At 47.6% G+C, this 25,005-nt stretch overlaps 1 protein-coding gene across 1 annotated transcript; it reads left to right on the top strand.

The window, feature by feature from the left end:
• Positions 1 to 17,261: 17,261 nt before the first annotated feature.
• On the top strand, positions 17,262 to 23,238 carry LOC109745724 (L-galactono-1,4-lactone dehydrogenase 2, mitochondrial). The gene is made up of 6 exons (XM_020304840.4): positions 17,262 to 17,984; positions 19,983 to 20,233; positions 20,329 to 20,511; positions 21,192 to 21,594; positions 22,360 to 22,500; positions 22,724 to 23,238. The coding sequence occupies exons 1-6, from the start codon at positions 17,379 to 17,381 to the stop codon at positions 22,892 to 22,894; spliced, it is 1,755 nt and encodes a 584-aa protein (XP_020160429.1). The 5' UTR covers positions 17,262 to 17,378; the 3' UTR covers positions 22,895 to 23,238.
• Positions 23,239 to 25,005: the final 1,767 nt, after the last annotated feature.

Raw genomic sequence — 25,005 nt, 5'->3', positions numbered from 1 at the left:
GAGCAGTGCGTGATAGCCGTTGCGAAAGGGGACGATATCGAAGATTAACTCCTCGCTTCGAAAGTTATCCGGAGACCCGAAGACCACTTCCAGTGTGATTGAGCCCGTGCAACAGGCCTCTACACCTGGGATTACCCCTTTAAAGGTGGTTTTTGTGGGTTTGATCCTCGAGGGATCTATGCCCATTTTGTGCACTGTATCCTGATAGAGCAGGTTCAGGCTGCTGCCACCGTCCATAAGGACTCGAGTGAGGTGAAATCCGTCAATGATGGGGTCAAGGACCAATGCGGCAGATCCGCCATGACGGATACTAGTGGGGTGATCCCTGCGATTAAAGGTGATTGGACAAGAGGACCATGGGTTGAACTTTGGGGCGACTGGCTCCATCGCATAGACGTCCCTTAGTGCACGCTTCCGCTCCCTCTTGGGAATATGTGTTGCGTATATCATGTTCACCGTTTTCACTTGTGGAGGGAACCTCTTTTGTCCTCCTGTGTTCGGCGGCCGAGGCTCTTCCTCGTCGTTGCTATGCAGCCCCTTGTCCTTGTTTTCGGCATTCAATTTGCCGACCTGCTTGAACACCCAGCATTCTCTGTTGGTGTGATTGGCTGGCTTATCGGGGGTGCCGTGAATTTGACACGAGCGATCGAGTATACGGTCCAAACTGGACGGGCCCGGATTGCTTCTTTTGAATGGATTTTTCCGCTAACCGGATTTAGAGCCACTGAATCCGGCATTGACTGCCGTGTCTTCGGCGTTATCGTCGTTGTTGCGGCACTTGTGTCTGTTATGACGTGGTCTGCCGTTAGTATCTTTGGCATCTGAAGTGCCAGGGTTCCTTGATGTGTTGTTGCTGCGCGCCAGCCAGCTATCCTCGCCCGTGCAAAAGCGGGTCATGAGTGTCGTGAGGGCTGCCATGGACTTCGGCTTCTCTTCGCCGAGGTGTCGGGCGAGCCACTCGTCACGGAAGTTATGCTTAAATGCCGCTAAGGCCTCTACATCTGGACAGTCGACAATTTGTTCTTAGTTAGGAGCCGGGTCCAGAATTTCCTGGCCGATTCCCTTGGCTGCTGAGTTATATGGCTTAAGTCATCAGCATCCGGTGGTCGCACATAAGTGCCCTGGAAGTTGTCAAGGAATGCATCTTCCAAATCCTCCCAACTGCCAATGGAGTCTGCTGGCAAGCTATTCAGCCAATGCCGAGCTGGTCCTTTGAGTTTTAGTGGGAGGTACTTGATGGCATGTAGATCATCACCGCGAGCCATGTGGATGTGGAGGAGGAAATCCTCGATCCATACCGCGGGGTCTGTTGTACCATCATATGATTCAATGTTTACGGGTTTAAAACCCTCTGGGAATTCGTGATCCATTACTTCATCAATGAAGCATAGGGGGTGTGCGGCGCCTCTGTGCCGGGCTATATCACGACACAGTTCATACGAGTCTTGTCTCCTGTATTCGGCCCGGCCGGATTTGCTTTTAGTGTATCCGGCATGACGATCATCGTCACACGTTGGGGCGTGACCCCCTGATCCGCAGATTGATCTTGTATGCCCTGCTTTGTTTTCCAATATGTCTCGCAGGTCCCGCGTGTTGCCCCGGGACTTGGTGTTTTTGGTTGTCTAGCGACGGGGTGCGGGCTGGACTTCGGGCAGATATGCCCCTCTGTCTCGGTCACGAGGTGGCCGATCCACTGCATCATGCGCTGGTGATGTAGGTTTTAATGCTTCCTCCTAGTTGGGGTAGCAACCTGCGTTTTGGCTAACTCTTGGTTGGGCGTTCGAGTTCGTATTCCTCGGCCGCTAGGACTTCAGTCCATCTGTCCGCTAGCAGATCTTGATCGGCTCGAAGTTGTTGTTGCTTTTTCTTCAGGCTGTTTGTTGTGGCTATAAGCCTGCGCTTGAAGCGCTCCTGCTCGATGGGATCCTCCGGCACGATAAATTCTTCGTCACCGAGGCTCACCTCGTCTTCGGAGAGAGGCATGTAATTGTCATCCTCCGTTTCTCCGTCTGCTGCCTGTTCTGGAGGGCTAGCTTGTTCATCCTCCCGCTCTAAATCTGGCTGGAGGGGATTGTCGTCGTCTTCGGCACTATCCGGAGTGTTATTGTCTCTTGTGCCGGTATCGCTACTTTTGCTATGGCGGGACTTAGAGCAGCGCCGCTGACGTCGGTGCTTGGATTGCTTCTTGGAGGGGTTATCCTCCGCTGTCTTATCGCCATCGCCTTCTTTGGGAGTGTCCACCATGTATATGTCATACGATGAGGTGGCAGTCCAGCGCCCTGTGGGCGGTGGTTCTTGTTCGTCTTCGGCATCGTCGTCCATACTGTCGATGTCTTCGGAGCCGAATTCGAGCATGTCGGTTAAATCGTCGACAGTGGCTACTAAGTGGGTGGTGGGTGGGGAGCGAATTTCTTCGTCGTCCGCATCCCATTCTAGCCGGACATAGTTCGGCCAAGGGTCTCCTGACAGGGAGAGAGACCTCAACGAGTTTAGTACGTCGCCAAAGGGCGAGTGCTGAAAGATATCCGCGGAGGTAAAATCCATGATCGGTGCCCAATCGGATTCGACAGGCACGGACGCAAGCGGCTCGGAGCCCGTGGCCGGGGACGAATCCAACGGTTCGGCAACGCGGCTCTCGTAGGAGGTGAAGTCAGTATTCGGCTCTATCGCCACTAAGAGTGCGGCCTCCGTGGCGGGGTCTATCCACCCGTCCTCAGATGGCGCAATTTGTTCCGGATCGAGGGCCGGAGTAGTTGCAGGTGCGATCTCCTGAACACTGTCCGACGGCATAGCTAAGTCATGCTCGTCGTGACTGTGCAGCGCACTTGACATGGGCTCGAATCCGTCGAAGATCAAGTCTCCGCGGATGTCGGCAGTGTAATTTAAGTTTCCAAACCAGACCTGATGGCCAGGGGCGTAGCTCTCGATCTGCTCCAGATGGCCAAGCGAGTTGGCCCACAGTGCGAAGCCGCCGAACACGAAGATCTGTTCGGGGAGGAAAACCTCACCCTGGATCGTATCGTTGCCGATGATCGAAGGGGCCATCAAACCTTATGGTGACGGCACAGTGGAACTCTCAATGAAAGCACCAATGTCGGTGTCAAAACCGGCGGATCTCGGGTAGGGGGTCCCGAACTGTGCGTCTAAGGCGGATGGTAACACGAGGCGGGGGACACGATGTTTACCCAGGTTCGGGCCCTCTCGATGGAGGTAATACCCTACTTCCTGCTTGATTGATCTTGATGATATGAGTATTACAAGAGTTGATCTACCACGAGATCGTAGAGGCTAAACCCTAGAAGCTAGCCTATGGTATGATTGTTGTTGTCCTACGGACTAAACCCTCCGATTTATATAGACACCGGAGGGGGCTAGGGTTACACAGAGTCGGTTACAAGGGAGGAGATCTACATATCCGTATTGCCAAGCTTGCCTTCCACGCCAAGGAGAGTCCCATCCGGACACGAGATGAAGTCTTAAATCTTGTATCTTCATAGTCCGACAGTCCGGCTAAAGGATATAGTCCGGTTGTCCGAGGACCCCCTAATCCAGGACTCCCTCAATGGGCGATGGGCCCAGACCCCTGCATGCATAGGATTTAGACCGGTGTGCTGACCTCTCTGTTGTGCTTAGGTGGGGCTACAACGTGTTGATCTTTCGAGGCCGGGCATGACCCAGGAAAGTGTGTCCGGCCAAATGGGATCGAGCGTGTTGGGTAATGTGGTGCACCCTACAGGGAAGTTTATCTATTCGAATAGCCGTGATCTTCGGTAACAGGATGACTTGGAGTTGTACCTTGACCTTATGACAACTAGAACCGGATACTTAACAAAACACACCCTTCCAAGTGCCAGATACAACCCGGTGATCGCTCTCTAACAGGGCGACGAGGAGAGGGTCGTCGGGTAGGATTATGCTATGCGATGCTACTTGGTGAACTTACCATCTACTCTCTTCTACATGCTGCAAGATGGAGGCTGCCAGAAGCGTAGTCTTCGATAGGATTAGCTATCCCCCTCTTATTCTGGCATTCTGCAGTTCAGTCCACCGATATTGCCCCTTTACACAGATACCCATGCATAAGTAGTGTAGATCCTTGCTTGCAAGTACTTTGGATGAGTACTCATGGTTGCTTTTCTCCCCCTTTTTCCCCATTTCCTTTCTTCCTGGTTGTCGCAACCAGTTGCTGGAGCCCAGGAGCCAGACGCTACCGTCGACGGCGACTCCTACTACACCGGAGGTGCCTACTGCTACGTGCAGGCCGCTGACGACGACCATGAGTAGTTTAGGAGGATCCCAGGCAGGAGGCCTGCGCCTCTTTCGATCTGTATCCTAGTTTGTGCTAGCCTTTTAAGGCAAACTTGTTTACTTATGTCTGTACTCAGATATTGTTGCTTCCGCTGACTCGTCTATTATCGAGCACTTGTATTCGAGCCCTCGAGGAACCTGGCTTGTATTATGATGCATGTATGACTTATTTATGTTTTAGAGTTGTGTTGTGATATCTTCCCGTGAGTCCCTGATCTTGATCGTACACGTTTACGTGCATGATTAGTGTACGATTGAATCGGGGGCATCACAAGTTGGTATCAGAGCTGACTCCCTATAGGAATCCCCCTTCCACACTCCTTGGCCGAAGTCGAGTCTAGACATTGCAAAAAAATTACTAACATGGTTGTGTGTCTTACGGGCCCACGTCGCCATTTGGGTGGTATTAGTATCTTTTACTCCTCGACCTTTACTCCGGGACTCTGAACTCTCTTCTACTCGGGCTAAACGAATTTACTAACTTTAACATTAGGATCCCGTGACCACATTCACCCCAAAGTTGGATAAGCCATAGCCTTAGAATAGTATTTTGAACAATACCCACACTGTCATTTGACTCCTTTGAAACATCTTTGCTTTCAGATGGAACCCACGAGGCAGGTCGTGCGCCACACGACAGCCATTGGTGCCTCGGGATCACCTGCTGTGCTAGCTGAGATGATGACCTATCTGGGTTATCGCTGGCACCCTGAGTACACCGTCTACGAGGAGTACCAGGACTTTAACCAGGAGCAGTATCGTGCCATCGTCCACCTTTACTCTCGGGAGTATGACTCCACTACAGTGTTGCACACCGCCCATGGTGTTGGAGTGACCATCGATATGGCAGTCCACGATGTTGCTTATGCTGCTCTGACATGTCTTCGTGGAGAGTATCAGGCATTGGACACTTCCCCTTTCAGGCACATTGCTATCGCATCCGACGTTGGTGCGGAGGGATACTACACTGCTGCCTACTCCACCGTCACCCGAGAGCCCTTTCACCATCAGAACCTGGTTCTGCATGCTAATGGGCTGGATCGAGCTAACCGAGCTCTTCGCCACGAGTTGTACACCACCCGTCAGCACCTTTACAGTGCTCTGATCCTGTTGCACCCCCTTGTCCGATCTGATGATCTGTCGCGTTCTGCGATCTACCCAGCCAGGACCGTGATGCCCCACGGTGTCGGTTGGCCAGATGTGGGAGGCTACTCTCCCGCACTTGGTCCTCTTCTGCCACCTGGGCGTCGGGTTCTGCACCAGAGTATCCGCGGACCCCAGGTTGCCGACGTGGAGTTACTACCAGCTTTCAGGCTACACCTACCTCCACAGTTCCTCTTGGGACTGATGTAGTCTTGTTTATTAGTGTTAGACGCATTCACCGCGAGCCTGCGTGCCGCCTATGATGTCTTTAGTCTATGTACCGAACTCTATGCATGATCCCTTTTGTAAGATATGACGACTACTATGTAGTATCCATCGTGCTCCTTTTATTACGCATGTTTCATCATGAATGATTCTGGTCTTTGCAAATTTTCCCAATGCTGAACTACCCCTGTTATATATTAGCAGGATGGTTAGACCAGGTGGTCGTGGTCATGGTGGCAACGCCCCACCACCGCCTGAGTACATGCCTGGTATGATCCAACAGCTTGAGATGAATCGCCAGTTCATGGAGAATATGATGGCTCAGTTCCCTCGCCCCAATATGAACCAGCAGCCAGCCCAAGTGACTCTGTAGGATTTCATGCGCCTCAACCCAACCATCTACCGCAGCTCAAGTCAGCCTCTGGATGCTGATGACGGGCTCCATGACATCACCTATGAGACGGAGTCTGCTGATGTAGCCCCTGCCCGCTATGTCACCTTTGCTTCCTTCTTTCTGAAGGGGCCTGCAGCTCAATGGTGGGACAGCCACAGGCGTACTCTGCCAGCTGGAACAATCATCACCTGGCCAGACTTCCAAGCTGCTTTCCGTGCCCGCTTCATTCCTCAGGGAGTCATGGACCGGAAGAAGCGTGAGTTCTGCAACCACACCCAGGGCAACAAAACTGTGGAAGCTTATCAGCGGGAGTTTCTGGACTTGTCCCGCTATGCTGAAGAAGACGTTGCAACTGATGCTCGCAAACAGGAGAAGTTCCGTGATGGACTACAAGCAGACATCAAGCTCGCACTGCTAGTGCATGACTTCGCCGACTTCGCCACCTTGGTGAACAAGGCCATCAATGTCGAAACTGGTCTGCAGGAACACCAGAGCTCTCACAGGTGCAACCGTGACATGGGCTCATCTTCGGGCCCGCCCTCGCAGAAGCGTAAGATATGGATCCTGAATAGCATGTACCGGCCAAATGCACCTGCCCCAAGGCGGACCTATGTTGCACCTCATCTGCCTCCTCCACCATCTAGGCAACCAAGGCTTCCAGCTCCACCACCCCAAGCTCCTGTTCCCACTCACAATAATGGCATGTGCTAGAAGTGTGGTCAACCAAGTCACCGTGCCAGGGACTACAATCAGAATCAGAATCAACTGGCCCTTCCCGCAGTTGGCCGTGGAAACAACCAGCCCCGCAACAACAATGCCAAGTCTTATGGTCGTGTTCATGCCAACCACGTTGATCTCAACGAAGCTCAAGACCAGCCTACTACCGTGATGGGTACTCTTCTCGTAAATTCAGTACCAACATCCATTTTATTTGATACAGGAGCATTGCATTCATTCATATCAGCAGAATTTGCATTCATGCATGGCATTAAATACGAAGAGATGAACACTCCGCTAGTGCTACACACCCCTGCGGGCCAATGTCAAACCTCTATGGTTAGTCACGACGTTCCCGTTGAAATTGAAGGACTGCAGTTCCTTGTCTCTCCCATCGTACTGAAGTCCTGTAGCATTGATCTCATTCTGGGAATGGATTGGTTGAAAGCGCATACTGCTTCTATAGTTTGCGCCACTAAGACCGTCCATCTGCTACACCCTTCCGACGAAATAATAAGCTACAATGCTCGTCTGGTTCAGAATGCCGAGGCAAGGCTTTATGCGTTGAATGCATTGAACGCTGCACTACTCGAGGGCATTGAAAATATTCCTGTCGTTCGTGAATTCCAAGACGTCTTTCCTGAAGAACTTCCCGGGATTCCCCCTGCTAGAGCTGTCGAATTCATCATCGACTTGAAACCAGGCACCACTCCTATAGCCAAACGACCCTACAAGATGCCGCCGCATGAACTCATTGAGCTTAAGGAGGAAATCAACAAATCTCTTCGCAGTGGTTTCATTCGCCCAAGTTGCTCTCCTTGGGGAGCACCTTCTCTCTTTGTCAAGAAGAAGGATGTGACAAACCGATTAGTCCAAGACTACCGCCCTATAAACCAAGCTGTCATTCAGAATAAATATCCTCTTCCTCGGATCAATGATCTGTATGATCAACTAGCTGGTTCATCAGTGTTCTCTAAACTCGACTTGAGGTTGGGTTACCACCAGATCCGTGTTTGTGAAGAGGATATCCCAAAGACCACCTTCGTGACTCGATATGGTTCATACGAGTACACCGTCATGTCATTCGGCTTAACCAATGCTCCAGCCACCTTCTCTCGTCTGATGAACTATATATTCATGGAATACCTCGACAAGTTCATCGTGGTTTATCTGGATGATATCCTGGTATTTTCCAAGAACAAAGAAGAACATGCTGAACATCTTCGTCTTGTGCTGGAAAAGCTACGAGAGCATCAACTATATGCCAAGTTCTCCAAATGTGAATTCTGGCTACCCGAAGTAACCTATCTTGGGCATGTCATCTCTAAGGATGGTATTGCCGTCAACCCTGAACGAGTCCAGGCTATTCTCGAATGGACTCCTCCGAAGAATGTCAAGCAAGTCAGAAGTTTTCTCGGACTCGCCAGCTATTGCCGTTGATTTGTCGAGAACTTCTCCAAGATCGCCAGGCCTCTGACTAACCTGTTGCATAAGGGCGTCAAGTTCCAATGGACAGACAAATGTCAAGAAAGTTTCCAGGCACTCAAAGACAAGTCGACTTCTGCTCCAGTGCTTGCTCCACCTGATACTAAGGACTTCATCATTTACTGCGACGCTTCCCGTCAAGGATTAGGCTGTGTCCTAATGCAAGACCGCAAAGTGATTGCTTATGCCTCTCGCCAATTGTGCCCTCACGAAGAGAACTACCCAGTTCACGACCTCGAACTTGCTGTTGTCATTCATGCACTAAAGCAGTGGCGACATTACCTTCTCAGTAATCGTTGCGAGATCTTCACTGACCACTAAAGTCTGAAGTATCTGTTTACTCAGCCAGACCTAAACCTCCGTCAGCAGAGATGGATGGAGATTGTTGCAGACTTTGACTTGGGTATTTCCTATACACCAGGCAAGGATAATGTAATGGCTGATGCCTTGAGCCGCAAGTCTTACTGCAACCATCTCCAGGTTCACAAAGTTCAGCCCTCGCTTGTTGAAGAATTCAGAAAGCTAAACCTCCATATTGTTCCTCCGGGTGCACTCGCTCCCCCCCTAAGGATTTTCGCCAGATGAACCTCCGCGTTGTTACCCAGGGTTCCCTCAACACCCTGGCTGTCGAACCAGATCTCTTGGACTCCATCAAGAGAATTCAGAAGTATGACTCTCAAGTTGAGAAGATTAAACGCTACCTCGCAGAAGGAAAGCTCTCATTCTTCACTGTTGCTGATGATGGCACTTTGTACTTCAAAGGCCGCCTAGTGATGCCATGTTCAGAGAAAAACCTGGATATGACACAGGAGGTTATGAAAGAAGCTCATGATACGCCTTTGTCTATTCATCCCGGTAGTACAAAGATGTACCAAGACATTCGTCAAAGATTCTGGTGGTCTAATATGAAGCAAGACATTGCTCGTTATGTTGCTGAATGTGACGTTTGCCGTCGTATCAAAGCAGAACATCAAAGGCCTGCTGGAACTCTGCAACCCATCTCTATTCCTGAATGGAAGTGGGACCATGTTGAAATGGACTTTGTCACTGGATTTCCCAAGTCGCAGAAAGGTAATGATGCTATTCTTGTCGTCATTGACCGGCTTTCTAAAGTTGCACATTTTCTGGCGGTCAAAGAAACGATCACTGCTAGTCAGCTTGCAACTCTCTACATGTCCAAAATTGTTTCACTTCACGGTATTCCACTGGTTATCAGTTTAGACCGTGGCAGCTTGTTCACTTCAAGATTCTGGGCAAGTTTCCAAGAAGCTATGGGAACTCATATGTCATTCAGTACTGCATTTCATCCTCAGTCGCAAGGGCAAGTTGAACGTGTCAACCAAGTTCTCGAAGACATGCTTCGAGCTTGTGTTATTTCCTTCGGTAAGAAATGGGAGGAATCTCTCCTGTAAGCTGAGTTCTCCTATAATAATAGCTATCAAGCTAGTCTGAAGATGGCCCCCTTCGAAGTGTTATATGGATGAAAGTGTCGAACCCCTCTGAACTGATCAGAAACTGGGGAACGTCCACTCTTTGGTCCGGATATTATCCAACATGCTGAAGAACAAGTCCACATTATTTACGAGAATCTCGAGACTGCTCAGTCGCGTCAGAAGAGTCAGTATGACCGTCATCATAAAGACATGGTCTATCAACCTGGCGAAAAGGCCTATCTTCGAGTGACACCAATGAAGGGTGCTCACCGCTTCGGGATCAAGGGCAAGCTAGCTCCTCGCTATATTGGCCCATTCACTATTCTCGGAAGGCGCGGAAAAGTGGCATATCAACTGGAGCTTCCGCCGAACCTTTCTCAGGTTCACGATGTGTTCCACGTGTCACAGCTCCGTCGTTGCTTCAAGGACCCAATCCGAGCAGTGGATCATGAAGTGCTCGAATTGCAACAGGACCTCTCCTATAAAGAGCATCCGGTCCGCATTGTCGACCAAGCTGAACGCCGCACACGTCAGAAGGCGATCAAGTTCCTCAAGGTCCAGCGGTCGCACCATTCTGAAGATGAAGCCACTTGGGAACGCGAGGATCGCCTGCGTGATGAATACCCCGTGCTGTTTCCTTCTACCTCCTAAATCTCGGGACGAGATTTCTTGTAGTGGAGGAGATTTGTAACGCCCGGATAATTAGGCTACAGTAAAACTCTCCTAATGATGCCATGTCATCTCTGTTACTGTTGCTAATCAAGTGTTAGTTCAAAACATTTCAAATTCAAAAATGAATTAGTGACATACACCCAAAGTTTTCAAAAGTTGAAACAAAAATGTTCGGACAGTGCCAAATATGGCATAGGTAATTATGGTGTAGAAGACACAATTTTATAAAATACTTAAAAGCCCTAAATTAAATAAAACAGAAAAGGAAAATGAAATAAAGAAAAAGAATAAAACCAGAAACAAACAAATACAAAAAATAAAAGGCAGCCACCCCCCCACTGGACCAGGCGGCCCAGCTCATAGCCAAGCTGGCCCACCTGGCCCATCCGGCCGACCCAGCCCACTCCCCCGTTCCCCCGGTAGCTCTCTCCCCTTCCCTGTTCCCCGACCAGGGTCGGAACAGGGGCGCGTCCCCGCCCAACCGCCTCGCCGGCACCAACGCCGGGAGGGGATAAGGTCGCCACTCCCCCGCCTCCTTGGTTCCTTCTCCCACTCACTCCCGCTCTCCCTCTCGGTCCCTGCGCCTCCCCTCCCCTCATATCAACCTCGCCGCTCCTTGCTCTCCGCCATGGCCGAGCGCCTTCCTCGCCGCCGCTCGCAGTAGACGCGACCACCGTCGCCCGTTCACCTCTCCGACGAGTCCAACAGCTCCGCCTCGCTCCTCTGCTTCGACTACACGGCTGGATCGAGCCCCGCAACGCCCACACCGCCGCCGTCTTCCTCCTCTGCTCCCACGAGCTTCGCCGCCGCTCTTCACCAACTCCGGCGACGCCCTCTGCTGCTACTAAACCCCCAAGGGCCACCGTGTGTGCCGCTCGGTGAGCCCCCGCTTCCTCCCCTCTCTCTTGCGCGTCCTAGCCAGCTGTCGCCGTAGCACCCGAACGATCCGCCGCGGATCTCGTCGCCGGCGAGACTCCGGTGACCAAATGGTCACAGGCATGTTTCCGTTGAACTCGCCGCGTCGAGTAGTGCCCGACTAGCCCTTCCATTTGCCCAATAGTGCGCCGCATCGCCGTTGCCGTTTATCGCCCGAAACACCCCACCGCCGGCGACGTCGTACTGCTCGTCTCCGGCCACCGTAGCCCGCGAAAGCACCACCAACCGACGCGTCGTCGTCTTGCCGTTCTAACGCGCCCGGCCGCGACCAAAATGTTGCCCTGTGGGCGATTTCCGACGATGCCCAAGGACGCGCCGCCGCGAACGAGCTCGCCGGCGTGATTCCGACGAGTCGCCGGCCGTCGCTGAGCTGGCCTGACGCGTGGGCCCCCTTGTGTCGCTGACGGGTGGGCCCGGTTGACCCATTGACTCGGTCAGCGCTGACGTGGCTCCCCTATGTCTATGACATGCGGGGCCCACGCCATAAACGAATAAAAATAAATAGATAAATTGCTAATTAATTAAATTAGTTAATTAAAACCTTAATCTCTCACTAACTACTGGGCCCCACCCGCTAATTAACCCATTTAATTAGTCTAAACCCCCCTGTTAGTGCCCCTCACAATGACAGGTGGGTCCTGTCTAGTTTGAATGGTCAACTGACCCGTTGACCTGTTGATGTCACCCTGATGTCATGCTTACGTCATCATTTACTATTCTGGATAATTCGAATTTAAATAAATAATTAAAATCAGAAAATGATTAAAACTTTAGAAAATCATATAAAATAATCCGTAACTCGGATGAAAATACTTTGTACATCAAAGTTGCTCAGAACGACGAGACGAATCCGAATACCCAGCCTGTTCGTCCGCCACACATCCCTAGCATAGCAAAATCGCAACTTTTCCCCTTTGGTTCATCTGTCCAAAAACGCGAAACACCGGGAATACTTTCCCGGATGTTTTCCCCCTTTGCCTGTATCACCTACTACCGCATTAGGGCACATTTAGCACCGCTCATTGTCATGTCATGCATCGTCATGCTTATGTCTGCATTGTATTTACTGTTTCTTCCCCCTCTTCTCTCTGATAGACTACGATATCGACGCTGCTGTTGCCCCGTTCGACTACGGTGTTGACGACCCCTCCTTCTCGGCTGAGCTTCCAGGCAAGCCCCCCCTTGATCACCAGATATCGCCTATTCTTCTCTCTGCTGCTTGCATTAGAGTAGTGTAGCATGTTACCGCTTTCCGTTAATCCTATCCTGATGCATAGCCTGTCCTTGCTATTACTGTTGTTACCTTTACCTGCAATCCTACATGCTTAGTATAGGATGCTAGTATTCCATATGTGGCCCTACATTCTTGTCCGTCTGCCATGCTATGCTATCGGGCCGTGATCACTCGGGAGGTGATCACGGGTATATACTTATATGCATAATATATGATACCTGTGGTGACTAAAGTCGGGTTGGCTCGTAGAGTACCCACGAGTGGATCTTTGTGGCGGAGCGACACGGGAGGTTGAGACCACCTAGGCGAGAGGTGGGCCTGGCCCTGGTCGGCGTTCATGGTTACTTTAAAATAACACGTTTAACGAGTTCTTGGTATTTGATCTGAGTCTGGCCACTAGCCTGTACGCACTAACCAGCTACGCGGGAACAGTTATGGGCACTCGGCGTCGTGGTATCAGCCGAAGCCTTCTTGACGTCAGCGACTAAGCTGCGCACGCCCGGATTGGACCGTAAGCCTACGCTTGTACTAAGGGGACTAGGTCTGCTTCCGGCCGCGTTCGCAATGTGCAGGTGTGCAATGGGCGATGGGCCCAGACCCTGCGCGCATAGGATTTAGACCGACGTGCTGACCTCTCTGTTGTGCTTAGGTGAGGCTGCGACGTGTTGATCTTTCGAGGCCGGGCATGACCCAGGAAAGTGTGTCCAGCCAAATGGGATCGAGCGTGTTGGGTAATGTGGTGCACCCCTGCAGGGAAGTTTATCTATTCGAATAGCCGTGATCTTCGGTAACAGGACGACTTGGAGTTGTACCTTGACCTTATGACAACTAGAGCCGGATACTTAATAAAACACACCCTTCCAACTGCCAGCCAACCTGGTGATCGCTCTCTAACAAGGCGACGAGGAGAGGATCGCCGGGTAGGATTATGCTATGCAACGCTACTTGGTGAACTTACCATCTACTCTCTTCTACATGCTGCAAGATGGAGGCTGCCAGAAGCGTAGTCTTCGATAGGATTAGCTATCCCCCTCTTATTCTAGCATTCTGCAGTTCAGTCCACCGATATTGCCCCTTTACACAGATACCCATGCATAAGTAGTGTAGGTCCTTGCTTGCGAGTACTTTGGATGAGTACTCACGGTTGCTTTTCTCCCCCCTTTTCCCCCTTTCCTTTCTTCCTGGTTGTCGCAACCAGTTGCTGGAGCCCAGGAGCCAGACGCTACCGTCGACGACGACTCCTACTACACCGGAGGTGCCTACTACTACATGCAGGCCGCTGATGACGACCATGAGTAGTTTAGGAGGATCCCAGGCAGGAGGCATGCGCCTCTTTCGATCTGTATCCCAGTTTGTGCTAGCCTTTTAAGGCAAACTTGTTTACTTATGTCTGTACTCAGATATTGTTGCTTTCGCTAACTCGTCTATGATCGAGCACTTGTATTCGAGCCCTCGAGGCCCCTGGCTTGTATTATGATGCTTGTATGACTTATTTATGTTTTAGAGTTGTGTTGTGATATCTTCCCGTGAGTCCCTGATCTTGATCGTACACGTTTGCGTGCATGATTAGTGTACGATTGAATCGGGGGCGTCACACCTACATAGAAAGAGCTGCCTGGGTTTGATCTTCTGAATTCTGCTGCATAATCCCACATACTGTTATACCGCTCTAACTCATCTCCTTCAATGACTTTCTTCACTAGTCTCCTGGCCCTTCTAAGTTTGCTCCTTGTTGTTGTCATGTTCCAGTCCTTCTGAACAACCCTTGCAAAATCCTTCATGTTCATGTTTTCATATGCTCTGAATGAATCAAGATATTTTCCTGCCATGAAGGGAGCAGTGAATGACTTGACACTCCATTTCTTTATGCAGGTATGCTTTGGGTTATACTTCTTGATCATGAAGCAGTTGATTCTCCCATCAAATGATGCAAACCAAGACCATGGACACCCATCTTCACAAATGGCCTTAACTCTTTTCCTATCATTTCTAGGGCACTTGATGTCAACCCTTTCATGACAGCTATACTCCTTGATAGCCCTCCTCAGTAACTCAACACTAGCAAATGTCTGACCCACTTGGAACTCTGGTTTAGACAGGTCCTCTTCTCTGAAACATTTGAAATTCAGCTTAACCTTATCTTCATCAGAAGAAGGCAAGCACATGTCCACATCTTCAGTAGGATCATCAGCTTCTTCTTGGACTGCTTTACCTTTGCCTTTCTCACAATCAACATTTTTGTCAAACAAGTCATCATCATCTTGCAGATCAATGTCTGAATCAACAATTTGTGGAATGAAATCTTCATCTCAATCCTGCATTACTGAACAACCAACTGTATCTGCTGCATCCATGTTTAAAACCCTACAGCTTTTTCTTCTGCCCCTGAACTCAAACTAAAATGTATGCATGTACTCTCCTGGTTGAGGTGGTCGTAGGATGTAATCCTATTCTTCTGACTCTTCCTCACTTTCTGATAGTGCATCTTCAACTAGACCTTGCTCAACCTCATGATCTTGATCTTGCTCAGCCTGCTCCTGTGCCACCACAACTTGCTCAACACTGTCCTCTTGCTGTTGATCTTGATCTTGCTCAGCCTGCTCCTGTGCCACTACAACTTGCTCAACATGGTGATCTTCCTGTTCATCTTGATCACGCACTTGCTCTTTCTTTGGACTACTTCCACTAAATTTGGCAAATGGAGGATCCTCATCATCAGAATGAACAGGAACAGGTGAAATATATGATCTCAGGCTCTCATCATGATTAAGAAATATTTGCTGAAAATGATTCCCATTCAGAACACAATCCTTCATGTTCTCTGTCATAGTGTTGTCTCCTATCTTAATCTTTCTTAATCCATTCTTGTACACTGTCAATCCCAGGAACACACCAATAAGCCCTGATCCTGCCCTCAAACTCATACCCAATTTCATCCACTAGACTAGCAACAACAGTAGGTGTCCAGTTATCTATGTCACAGTAGTCATACCAAATGGAGTGACCTTTGTGATAATCCCTATGCTTTCCTGCACAAAGGAAATAGCCACCATGTATGACCTCAACAGAGAAGTGGTTGCTTAGGGGTCCTGTAAAACATCCAAAGTGGCATTGTTCAGACAAGATAAAAACAGAGTCATTTATGAAGGTTCAGTCAAGCTGAAAATGTTCAGTTAACTCCAAAAGTTCAGTTATTGTATCAAACCACCATTAGCTCAGTTAACTGAGTAAGCAGGACCGAATCAAGGGTACTTAGCAAGCAGTAAAGAATGTAATTGGACCAAAACAAGCAAAGTGGCAATGCTCAGTGTCAATGTTCAGTTATTGTACTAAATCAAGTTCAGACATTTCAATATTCAGACAGGTTAACACATAAAAATTCAGTTATCTTACAGAGCAAAATTCATACATATTGCAGAAAGAAAGCACTGATTCATGGCCTTCACTGAACAACTATATGATCTTTCATGGGCAAAATGATCATCTCATGCGCAAAACGCCTTGATCAACAACCAGGCCATATAAAGCAAAGAAACAGGGGAGAAGCGAGCATGGCCTTCCCCTAACATATCCAAAATCAAACCCTAATTTTGCTCTGCAAACCCTAGATCATCTCCAACTACAACATCCATAGCCCATAAGAAACCCTAACTTTGATATGTGGCCCTGCTCAACGTCCGCTGCTAAAACCCTAAACCCTACACCATCCATGGCAAAAGGGGAGAGAAATAGCCCAAACCCTAGCACCTGTGCGCAATTAACTCGAACGCAAGCTCTTCCCCGGAGCTTTCATGGACAAATCGAGTACAGAACATGCCGACAACGGTGACGTACCATAGAGGGCGGCGAGGCATGGTCGTCACGACGCGTCGGTGCGAGAGGGACGTCACGCAGCCCCTCCCAAATGGCGCGGACAGCGGCGGCGCAGTGTCCGACGACGAGCTCATGGGGCCATCGCCATGCTCGCCCACGCCGGCGACGTCGAGGCAACCACCACGGCAGCGACGACGAACCAGGGGAGAAGCAAGAAGCAGGGGAGAAGCGAGACAGGGAGTGGCTCGGTCGGACCAGGGGTGGCTCGATCCGACCAGGTGGGAGGATCTTTTAATAACCGGCAGTTTTGCAAAAAAAAGAACTCGCGTGCATGCGTATTCGAGCGAGCTGGGCACATGTGGCAGTCAAAGAACACTTGACAGCGGTTGACTAGCGCCAACTCAGAACATAGCCACACACATACACAAAACCGTATAATGGACCGTAGATGACCCCAAGTGCAAGTTTGGTGACTGTATTTCGGGTATTTGTAACCACAGGGGCTAAAGTGGACACCAGCGCAAGTAATAGTCGTGGTGGGGTGTCAGATCTGGAGTTCGATGGCGTGTCCGGGGTGTTGCCCCTGTTTGATTTGTTCAACGGCAATGGCTTCACTTTTGATGAGCCACCTTGGAGATCCGCAAAGCTGTATATCAGCGATGGAGCCGCGTCGAGCTCGGGTGACGAGGTGACCCGTCATTCTTTTTCTTCGGTGGCTGTTGTGGTGGTGCCGGAGGCAGGTGACGAGCATTGGTGTCAAGCTCAGAGATGTTCTACCATCCTTTCAGTTTTGTCATATCGGTCCTTACGTGACTTGTACTTTGTTTTTTATGAATGAGACACGTATTACCATGAAAAAAAATAACAGCCCTGTAGTGAATTTTTCTCCAGCGAATACCCCGTTCCCAAACGAACCGGCGATTAAAACCCCATCGCGATCTGGTGCGGTGGCCTCTCCCGTCGCCATTCCTCCGGCCGCGATTCGACCGCCGCCGCGCTCCCACTCCCGCTCCCCACGATGCGGCACCTCCTCCTCTCCCGTCTCCTCCGCCGCGCCTCCTCCCCCTCCCAGCCTCACCACAACCTCCAACTTATCCGTGCTCTCTCCTCCTCCTCCCCTCTCCCGGCCTCCGACACCGACCTCCGCAAGTACGCCGGCTACGCGCTCCTCGTCCTCGGCTGCGGCGCCGCCACCTACTACTCCTTCCCCTTCCCGCCCGACGCGCTCCACAAGAAGGCCGTCCCCTTCAAGTACGCGCCCCTCCCCGACGACCTCCACACCGTCTCCAACTGGAGCGGCACTCACGAGGTCCACACCCGCGTCCTCCTCCAGCCCGACTCCATCCCGGCGCTCGAGGATGCCCTCGCCACCGCCCACAGGGAGCGACGCAGGCTCAGACCCCTCGGCTCCGGGCTGTCCCCCAATGGCCTCGGGCTCTCCCGGGCCGGCATGGTCAACCTTGCGCTCATGGACAAGGTGCTAGACGTCGATGTCAAGAAGAAGACCGTCACGGTGCAGGCCGGGATACGTGTCGCCGAGCTCGTCGATGCGCTCCGAGAGCATGGGCTCACACTGCAGAACTTTGCGTCCATTCGAGAGCAGCAGGTCGGCGGCATCATTCAGGTCTGTTCAATTGGGGAAAGCCATTCCCTCCATACATGCGATGAGCTCTATTAGTGAATTTTGATATTACAATGAAAATCGTCAAAATCACTTAGCACAAATTTGGTTGAAGGTGCTCTATGGCATGCTTCACATTTGCAACACTGCAAGAGTTACTGTTATATTCACATACAAGCAAGAAAGCATCGTCTCATAGCCTGTTGCAGGGATTCAATGTAGAACTAATCTACTATTGCTTTAGACATCGACGTTTGACAAAACTTTTGCATGTATTGTACTTGTAGATTCGTTCATGTCCTTGCACCTACTAATATATGGGCTAGATGGGCCTTTTTAGTTCACAGACAGATCAATCGGCAGAAAATGGTTAACAAGACTCAAGGCTATCTTTGGTTGAGTCTTATTATTTAATTAGGTCTTTCTTTTTTATATTTCTTACTAAAATATTCCCTAATGCAACCCATCCCAAATTACTTGTCTTAAATTTATCTAGATACGGATGTATCTAACACTAAAATGTGTTTAGATACATCCGTATCTAGACAAATCTACAACAACAACAACAAAGCCTTTAGTCCCAAAGAGGTTGGGGTAGGCTAGAGCTGAAACCCATAAGAATCTCGCAACCAACTCATGGTTCTGGAACATGGATAGCAAGCTTCTACGCACCCCTGTCCGTGGCTAGTTCTTTGGTGATACTCCTCAGATCTCTCTTTACGGACTCCTCCCATGTTAAGTTCGGTATCTAGACAAATCTAAGACACGTAATTTGGGATGGAGGGAGTACTTGAGATTTGAGAGGATATAATTTATTTGCTTTTCTTCATAATGTATACTTACTGAGCTTATTATTTCTTTTAAATTTAATTGCACATGGCTATGTTTACCATCTGCAGATGTTTTTAATGTTCTTTTTAACATAGAGCCATGTATTTCTATTGAAGATTGAAAACTGCTTTGATTAATATTGCCCTTTTTTCGGAGGAACAAGCATTTGCTCAAAGGAGCTGTGAATAGGATATTAATTATGGTTATGGATAATTCTCAACTCCTTCTGTACATGCGCTATGCAAGGAGTTGTATCGCTGATATTTGGTAGTACTAGAATGAAAATTGGAAAATCATTTGGCACAAATTTGATTGAAGATATTCGATGAAATGCTTCACATTAGCAACACTGCATTAGTTCCTGTTTTATTCGCATAAAAGCTAGAAAGCATCGCCTCATAGCCTGTTGCAGGAGTTCAAACGTGCTTAATGTAGTGACAGATGAGGGTTCCAGAGAGTGGCAAAACTTTCATGTTATTTTACTAGGAGATTCAGTTCATGTCCTTGCACATACTAACAGAAGGGCTAGAGTGGTCTTTCTAGTTCAGACACATCAATCAGCAGAAAATAGTTAACAGAAAGACCGAAGGTTCTCTTCGGTCGAGTCTTATCATCCGGGTCTTCCATTTTTAGATTTCTTACCCAGAAGTTCTCCAATACTTGAGGTTTGCGAAGAAGATAGACTTAATTTGCTTTTCATAAGGGGGGATTCTCTAAGCCTTGTCTTTGTTATATATTCATTGCACATCCTTACAAATTTTGTACCAGCTACAAATGTTTTTGACATTCTTTGTAACATGGAATTCCACGTGTTTCTACTGAAAAGAACCTCTTTCGTAGTATTGCCCAATTTTTGTGAGAGAGAGATAAGTATATTTGCTGAAAGGAGCAATGAGTAGAATGTTAGTTATGAATAGTTCTTATGGCATCAAAGTAACTATGTACTGCCATTTGTTTTCACTGTGTATACTAGCTTTTATGCGTGCTAACTGCTTATCATCTGAATATGATGCCCAACTTTACTCGCCCTACTGCTTGAGGGATCTAATTGCTTTATTGGTATTGCTCTACAACTTGTGTGAATGAAGCTTCACATCCACTAGTTTCAGTTTGGACATGATATGAATATGGGTAACTAATTTCAAATGTTAAATTCTTGATTGCCTACAGGTTGGTGCCCATGGTACTGGTGCGAAATTGCCTCCAATTGATGAGCAGGTTATTAGCATGAAACTGGTTACTCCTGCCAAAGGGACGATAGAGTTATCAAGGGAGAAAGATCCTGATTTGTTTTATCTTGCCCGCTGTGGACTTGGTGGCCTAGGAGTCGTTGCAGAAGTTACTCTTCAGTGTGTAGAAAGACACCAACTTGTTGAGCATACTTTTGTTTCTAATGCAGATGAAATCAAGATAAACCACCAGTAATGCTACACATCTCAGTTGCTTAGTCCATATACAGTTTTAGTATCTTTTACTAGAGGAATGCCTAACTTCCTTGCTTTCCTGCCCTTTTCAGGAAATGGCTTTCTGAAAACAAACATATCAAGTACTTGTGGATTCCATATACTGATACAGTTGTTGTTGTCCAATGTAATCCTCCTTCAAGATGGAAAGCTCCAAAGTTGGCATCAAAATATGGAAAGGATGAAGCCCTACAGCATGTTCGTGACCTTTACCGAGAGTCATTGAAGAAATATAGGTGCGAACACTTGGCGTGGTTTGATATATAAATTGCACTGCTTCCTTGATTTTCTGTATGGAAACTTCGTCATAACTCTTTCACGGTTAACCCGAGAGCACATTACAAGTACTCTTACACTTTTACTGTGTGTGCACTTGAGTACTAACAAACTTCACTTAGATTTTCTACACTTATACAGATATTCTTTTGTATCTGATTACCTGAATGAATCAGCTAAATATTCCCTTGGTTAGAAACTGAAATGGTAGGGAGCAAGTTATTTTACTCTGGCTACCAACTGGCCATGGTGTTTTTAGCTTGCTCTTCCATGTTTTAGTCTGAATTTGACCTTTCCAGCTTGAGACCCTTGTCACTTTGTTGTGGCTCGTACAGAAAGGCACGGGGAGCCGTGATGTTTGTAGGAAGAGTCGCATATGTCATAAGTTATACAAGAAGTGTCAGGTGGAACCTTTTTGTCTGCTCGTTAGGCATTCAGTTGTGCTACCTTGAAATGATAGACAAATTAAAGGTGTATGCAGCCAAGTAAAATAGTGAATATATGTTAGAACCACTTGCAGCTTTACTCAAAGGAGCTAATTTTGAATTTATTTGCACTAAAATTCTAGCTTTACTCAGGAATAGCGGATTTTTGTTTTGTTTTGGTTTCTAGCTTATGCCACCTTATAGATGTTTTTCAGAACTGAAGCCGACAGTAAAGACCCAGCGATAGATCAACTTTCATTTACTGAATTGAGGGATCAATTGCTCGCCCTTGATCCTCTGGATAAAGATCATGTGATCAGAATTAATAAAGCAGAAGCTGAGTATTGGAAGAAGTCTGAGGGATATCGCATGGGCTGGAGTGATGAAATACTAGGTTTTGATTGTGGTGGGCAGCAGTGGGTTTCTGAAACCTGCTTCCCTACAGGAACTCTAGCGAAGCCAAACATGAAGGATTTATATTATATGGAGGAGTTGCTACAGTTGATTGAGAAGGAGGATATACCTGCACCTGCACCTATTGAGCAGCGTTGGACTGCCCGCAGCAGGAGCCCCATGAGTCCGGCATCAAGCTGTGAAGAAGATGACATATTTTCATGGGTAACTTGTTCTTCTGCCACATTTTATTGTTGTGTTAATTAATGTTGCTGCGAGTTACAAAAGTTATAAAGTTATACCAGATTCACAGGAGGGCATGTTCTATTTCCATGCAATAATTTAAGATTCAACTCAATTGAGATTTGCAAGATATCAAAAAGGCAAATGCTTACCGAGTTACTAAACAATAACACTGTCACAGTTCCAGAAGTATTTTTCTCTTATTGACCCAAATGAGATTTGGGTTTATCTTAATTTTGTGTAGAAATGTAGAACATGTTCTATTCTTATTTGGTACTCCATACGATCCAAAATAAGTGTCGCAGTTTTGAACTAAGATTGAACTAACCGTAGTTCAAAACTGCGACACTTATTATGGATCGGAGAGTAATTCTTTTAGGATATTTTAAACTTTAGAGGACACTTCCCCTGTATAACTCAGTTCAAACTGTGATATTTGATATAATTATTTTACAAGCCGATGAAAAACTTTGCTATTCTCAACAGTATGTCATTTGTGATTATAGATACCTACATAAATCAGTATGTATAGGTGTCAGTATCGGTAATAAATTAATAATAGTCATGGAAGAACTTTGGTTCATGCTACTTTGTCAAATATATAGAAAATTTTGTAGATGAATCTGTCAAAACTCAATTGTTAACCATGACACAAGGTTTTATGCAGTTTTTACCATATTTCAACTTTTAGTTAACTACTTTCTTTGTTAGTCCTCTTAAAATACTTACTGTGGTAATGTAATGCAGGTTGGTATAATAATGTATTTACCAACATCGGATCCTCGCCAAAGGAAGGATATTACCGAGGAGTTCTTCAACTACAGAAGTCTGACGCAAACTAGTCTCTGGGATGATTATTCTGCATATGAACACTGGGCTAAAATTGAGGTACCAACTTTAACTATCACCTGCAAGATTCATGCACATACTACCGTTTGGTGTTTGTTAGTAAGCATTGCTGCAGATGTGGTGGAAGATCAGCATCATACCTGTTCATTTCAAGAGAATCATCTCTTCTCTTGCAGGCATAGCAGTGGCCTGCTAAACTGTCTTGCAAGCGTTATTGACAAAATGGTTTGCTTCCTAACGAATTCTTTCTGATTCTTCTCAGGTTCCGAAGGACAAGGATGAACTTGCTCAACTGCAGGCTAGGTTGCGGAAACGCTTCCCCGTTGACGCGTATAACAAGGCGCGCATGGAGCTGGACCCTAACAAGGTTCTCTCCAGTGCCAAGTTAGAGAAGTTTTTCCCAGGAATGCAGACTGTCCAACATGCAAAGTAAAGGTGTTCTGATTGATGGCATGCTGAAGGCACAGAGCTTTATCATAATGTGCATCTTTTTTTTTTTTTGCCCTCTGGAGAAATGTACTCTTCCAAGTTGGATTCTGTTGTTGATAGTTGGATCAAAAGTCAAAACTATCATGCTGATGTGCTGGTGGTTTACATGATTATAGACGCGGGCTTCCGAGTTATTCTCTTTGTAGAACTTGCTTGGTTGGTAGAGCCGTAGAGGTAGTTTTTTAGTGATCTCAGGTTAAGCGCTTGTTGGAGGAGGATGTCTTTGGTTCATGACTAAACAATCTATGCTTATCTATGGTACTATATATCATCTTCTGTTGAAATAAATTCTGAGGAGGAAGAACAAATTGATTCGGTTCAATGTGAAGCTGGAGAATTTCTTTTTAAACCAAAATTTTAACAAATCATCGTGTTGTGATTGCGCAATCGTACCAAGCCACTATGGTTGGCTGCGTTTGGCGCTGCGGTGGATTTTCGTAAACTTGTTTGCCCGAGGGAAGAAGGTCCCTATTTTAGTGTTTGCTTGATCTACTTTGCTTATTTCCCCCCTGAAATTTTAGATTATAAAATAAGCACAATAGATTCAACAAGTACAAACTGAGCCATAAAGTTGCTTTCCTAGCAAAACAATGTTGGCGACTACTCCAGAATTCGGACTCTTGTTCTTAGTACAAAATACTATCCAGATGGAGATATACTCAATGCAGGCTCTAAAAAGGGTTCTTTTTTTACATGGCAAAGTATTGTCGCGGGCATACAAACGTTCAAAAGGGGATGTATTTGGAGGATGGGCACTGGCTCACAAATTAACATCATGGAACGATCCTTGGATTCCAACTGGTGAATCTAGGAAGGTCATCACACCAAGAGGAACAACTATGTTGGGGAAAGTGGAAGAATGGATTGATCCGCACACTGGCCAATGGGCTGAAGCTCTTTATACGTTCTGTGTTCTCACTCGTCGATGTTCACAGAATATTACAAATACCACTTCGGGTGGAAGTGATGGATGATTTTGTAGCTTGGCATCACACTCGTTCTGGTACTTTCTCGGTACGATCGGCATATTATGTCGAATTTGAACACCAATTTGGACACCACTGGAACCGTAGTAATGGACTAGGTAGTCACCAAGAATGTGACTCGTGGAAAAATATTTGGAGCCTTAAGATACCAGGGAAGGTAAAACACTTCGTGTGGAAAGTGCTTCGCGGGGTACTACCGTGTCTAGGAACACTAGCTGGTAGACATATCCCAACTTCTCCACAATGCCCAAACTATCGTATTGGGTCTGAAGATTCACATCACTGCCTATTCACTTGCAAGCGAGCATTGGAAGTCTGGACCCAACTAGGGCTGAAAGAGGAAATACTTAAAACAGTTGGGGAAGACCGATCTGGTGCTATCACCATGGATATTCTGATGAGGGGGCGATCCTCTATTGGGGAGCTTCCTATGGCGGAACTAATTGCGGTGGCGAGTTGGTACATCTGGTGGCAGCAGCGTCAGTTCGTTAAAGGAGAAAAAATCAGGCCACCGGAGTGTACTGCAGTATCTATCAAGGTGGTAGCAACAAACTTTGTCTGTGCATATACTCCAAATCGACCGGTTCAAAAGCGTGATCACATGTGGAGAAAACCAAGTAGAGGAACTGTTAAAATTAATGTAGATGCTTCATTCTGTGTTAAGACTATGACTGGAGCTACAGGAGCAGTAGCTCGAGATGGCCATGGGCAGTTTGTAGGTGCAGTTGTGTGGTTTATAATGCATGTCATAAGTGCAGAAGCGGCGAAGATGGTAGCGATCCAAAATGGATTTTACTTGGCCGGCAACATTGGCTGCAATTTGGTGACAGTGGGATCGGATAGCTCGAATGTTGTCGAAGCACTCACTCAAGATGTTTATTTAGGCCCAGATGCAGTTGTGTTTTCTGAATGTAAAGCTCTTGTTGCAGGCTTAACAAAGGTGGACGTGATCCATTGCTTCCGTGAAGCCAACAATGTAGCAAATAGCTTAGCAAAATACTCCCTTAGTAATAGATCATCCGAGGTTTGGGATAGCTCAATTCTGGACTTTATTTCTCATCTCATTGTA

The sequence above is a fragment of the Aegilops tauschii genome, chromosome 5, assembly GCF_002575655.3.
Source record: "Aegilops tauschii subsp. strangulata cultivar AL8/78 chromosome 5, Aet v6.0, whole genome shotgun sequence".
Classification (NCBI taxonomy): Eukaryota; Viridiplantae; Streptophyta; class Magnoliopsida; order Poales; family Poaceae; genus Aegilops; species Aegilops tauschii.
Note: the sequence above shows the minus strand (reverse complement) of the source record. Positions and strands in the feature narration are given on the sequence as shown.

Bases quoted from the DNA above. Each gene is read 5' to 3' on its own strand.
- LOC109745724 (XM_020304840.4), top strand. From the start codon at position 17,379: ATGCGGCACCTCCTCCTCTCCCGTCTCCTCCGCCGCGCCTCCTCCCCC. The intron at 20,234-20,328 runs GTAATGCTACAC...TGCCCTTTTCAG, and splicing joins GAAATCAAGATAAACCACCA to GAAATGGCTTTCTGAAAACA. The intron at 20,512-21,191 runs GTGCGAACACTT...GATGTTTTTCAG, and splicing joins GAGTCATTGAAGAAATATAG to AACTGAAGCCGACAGTAAAG.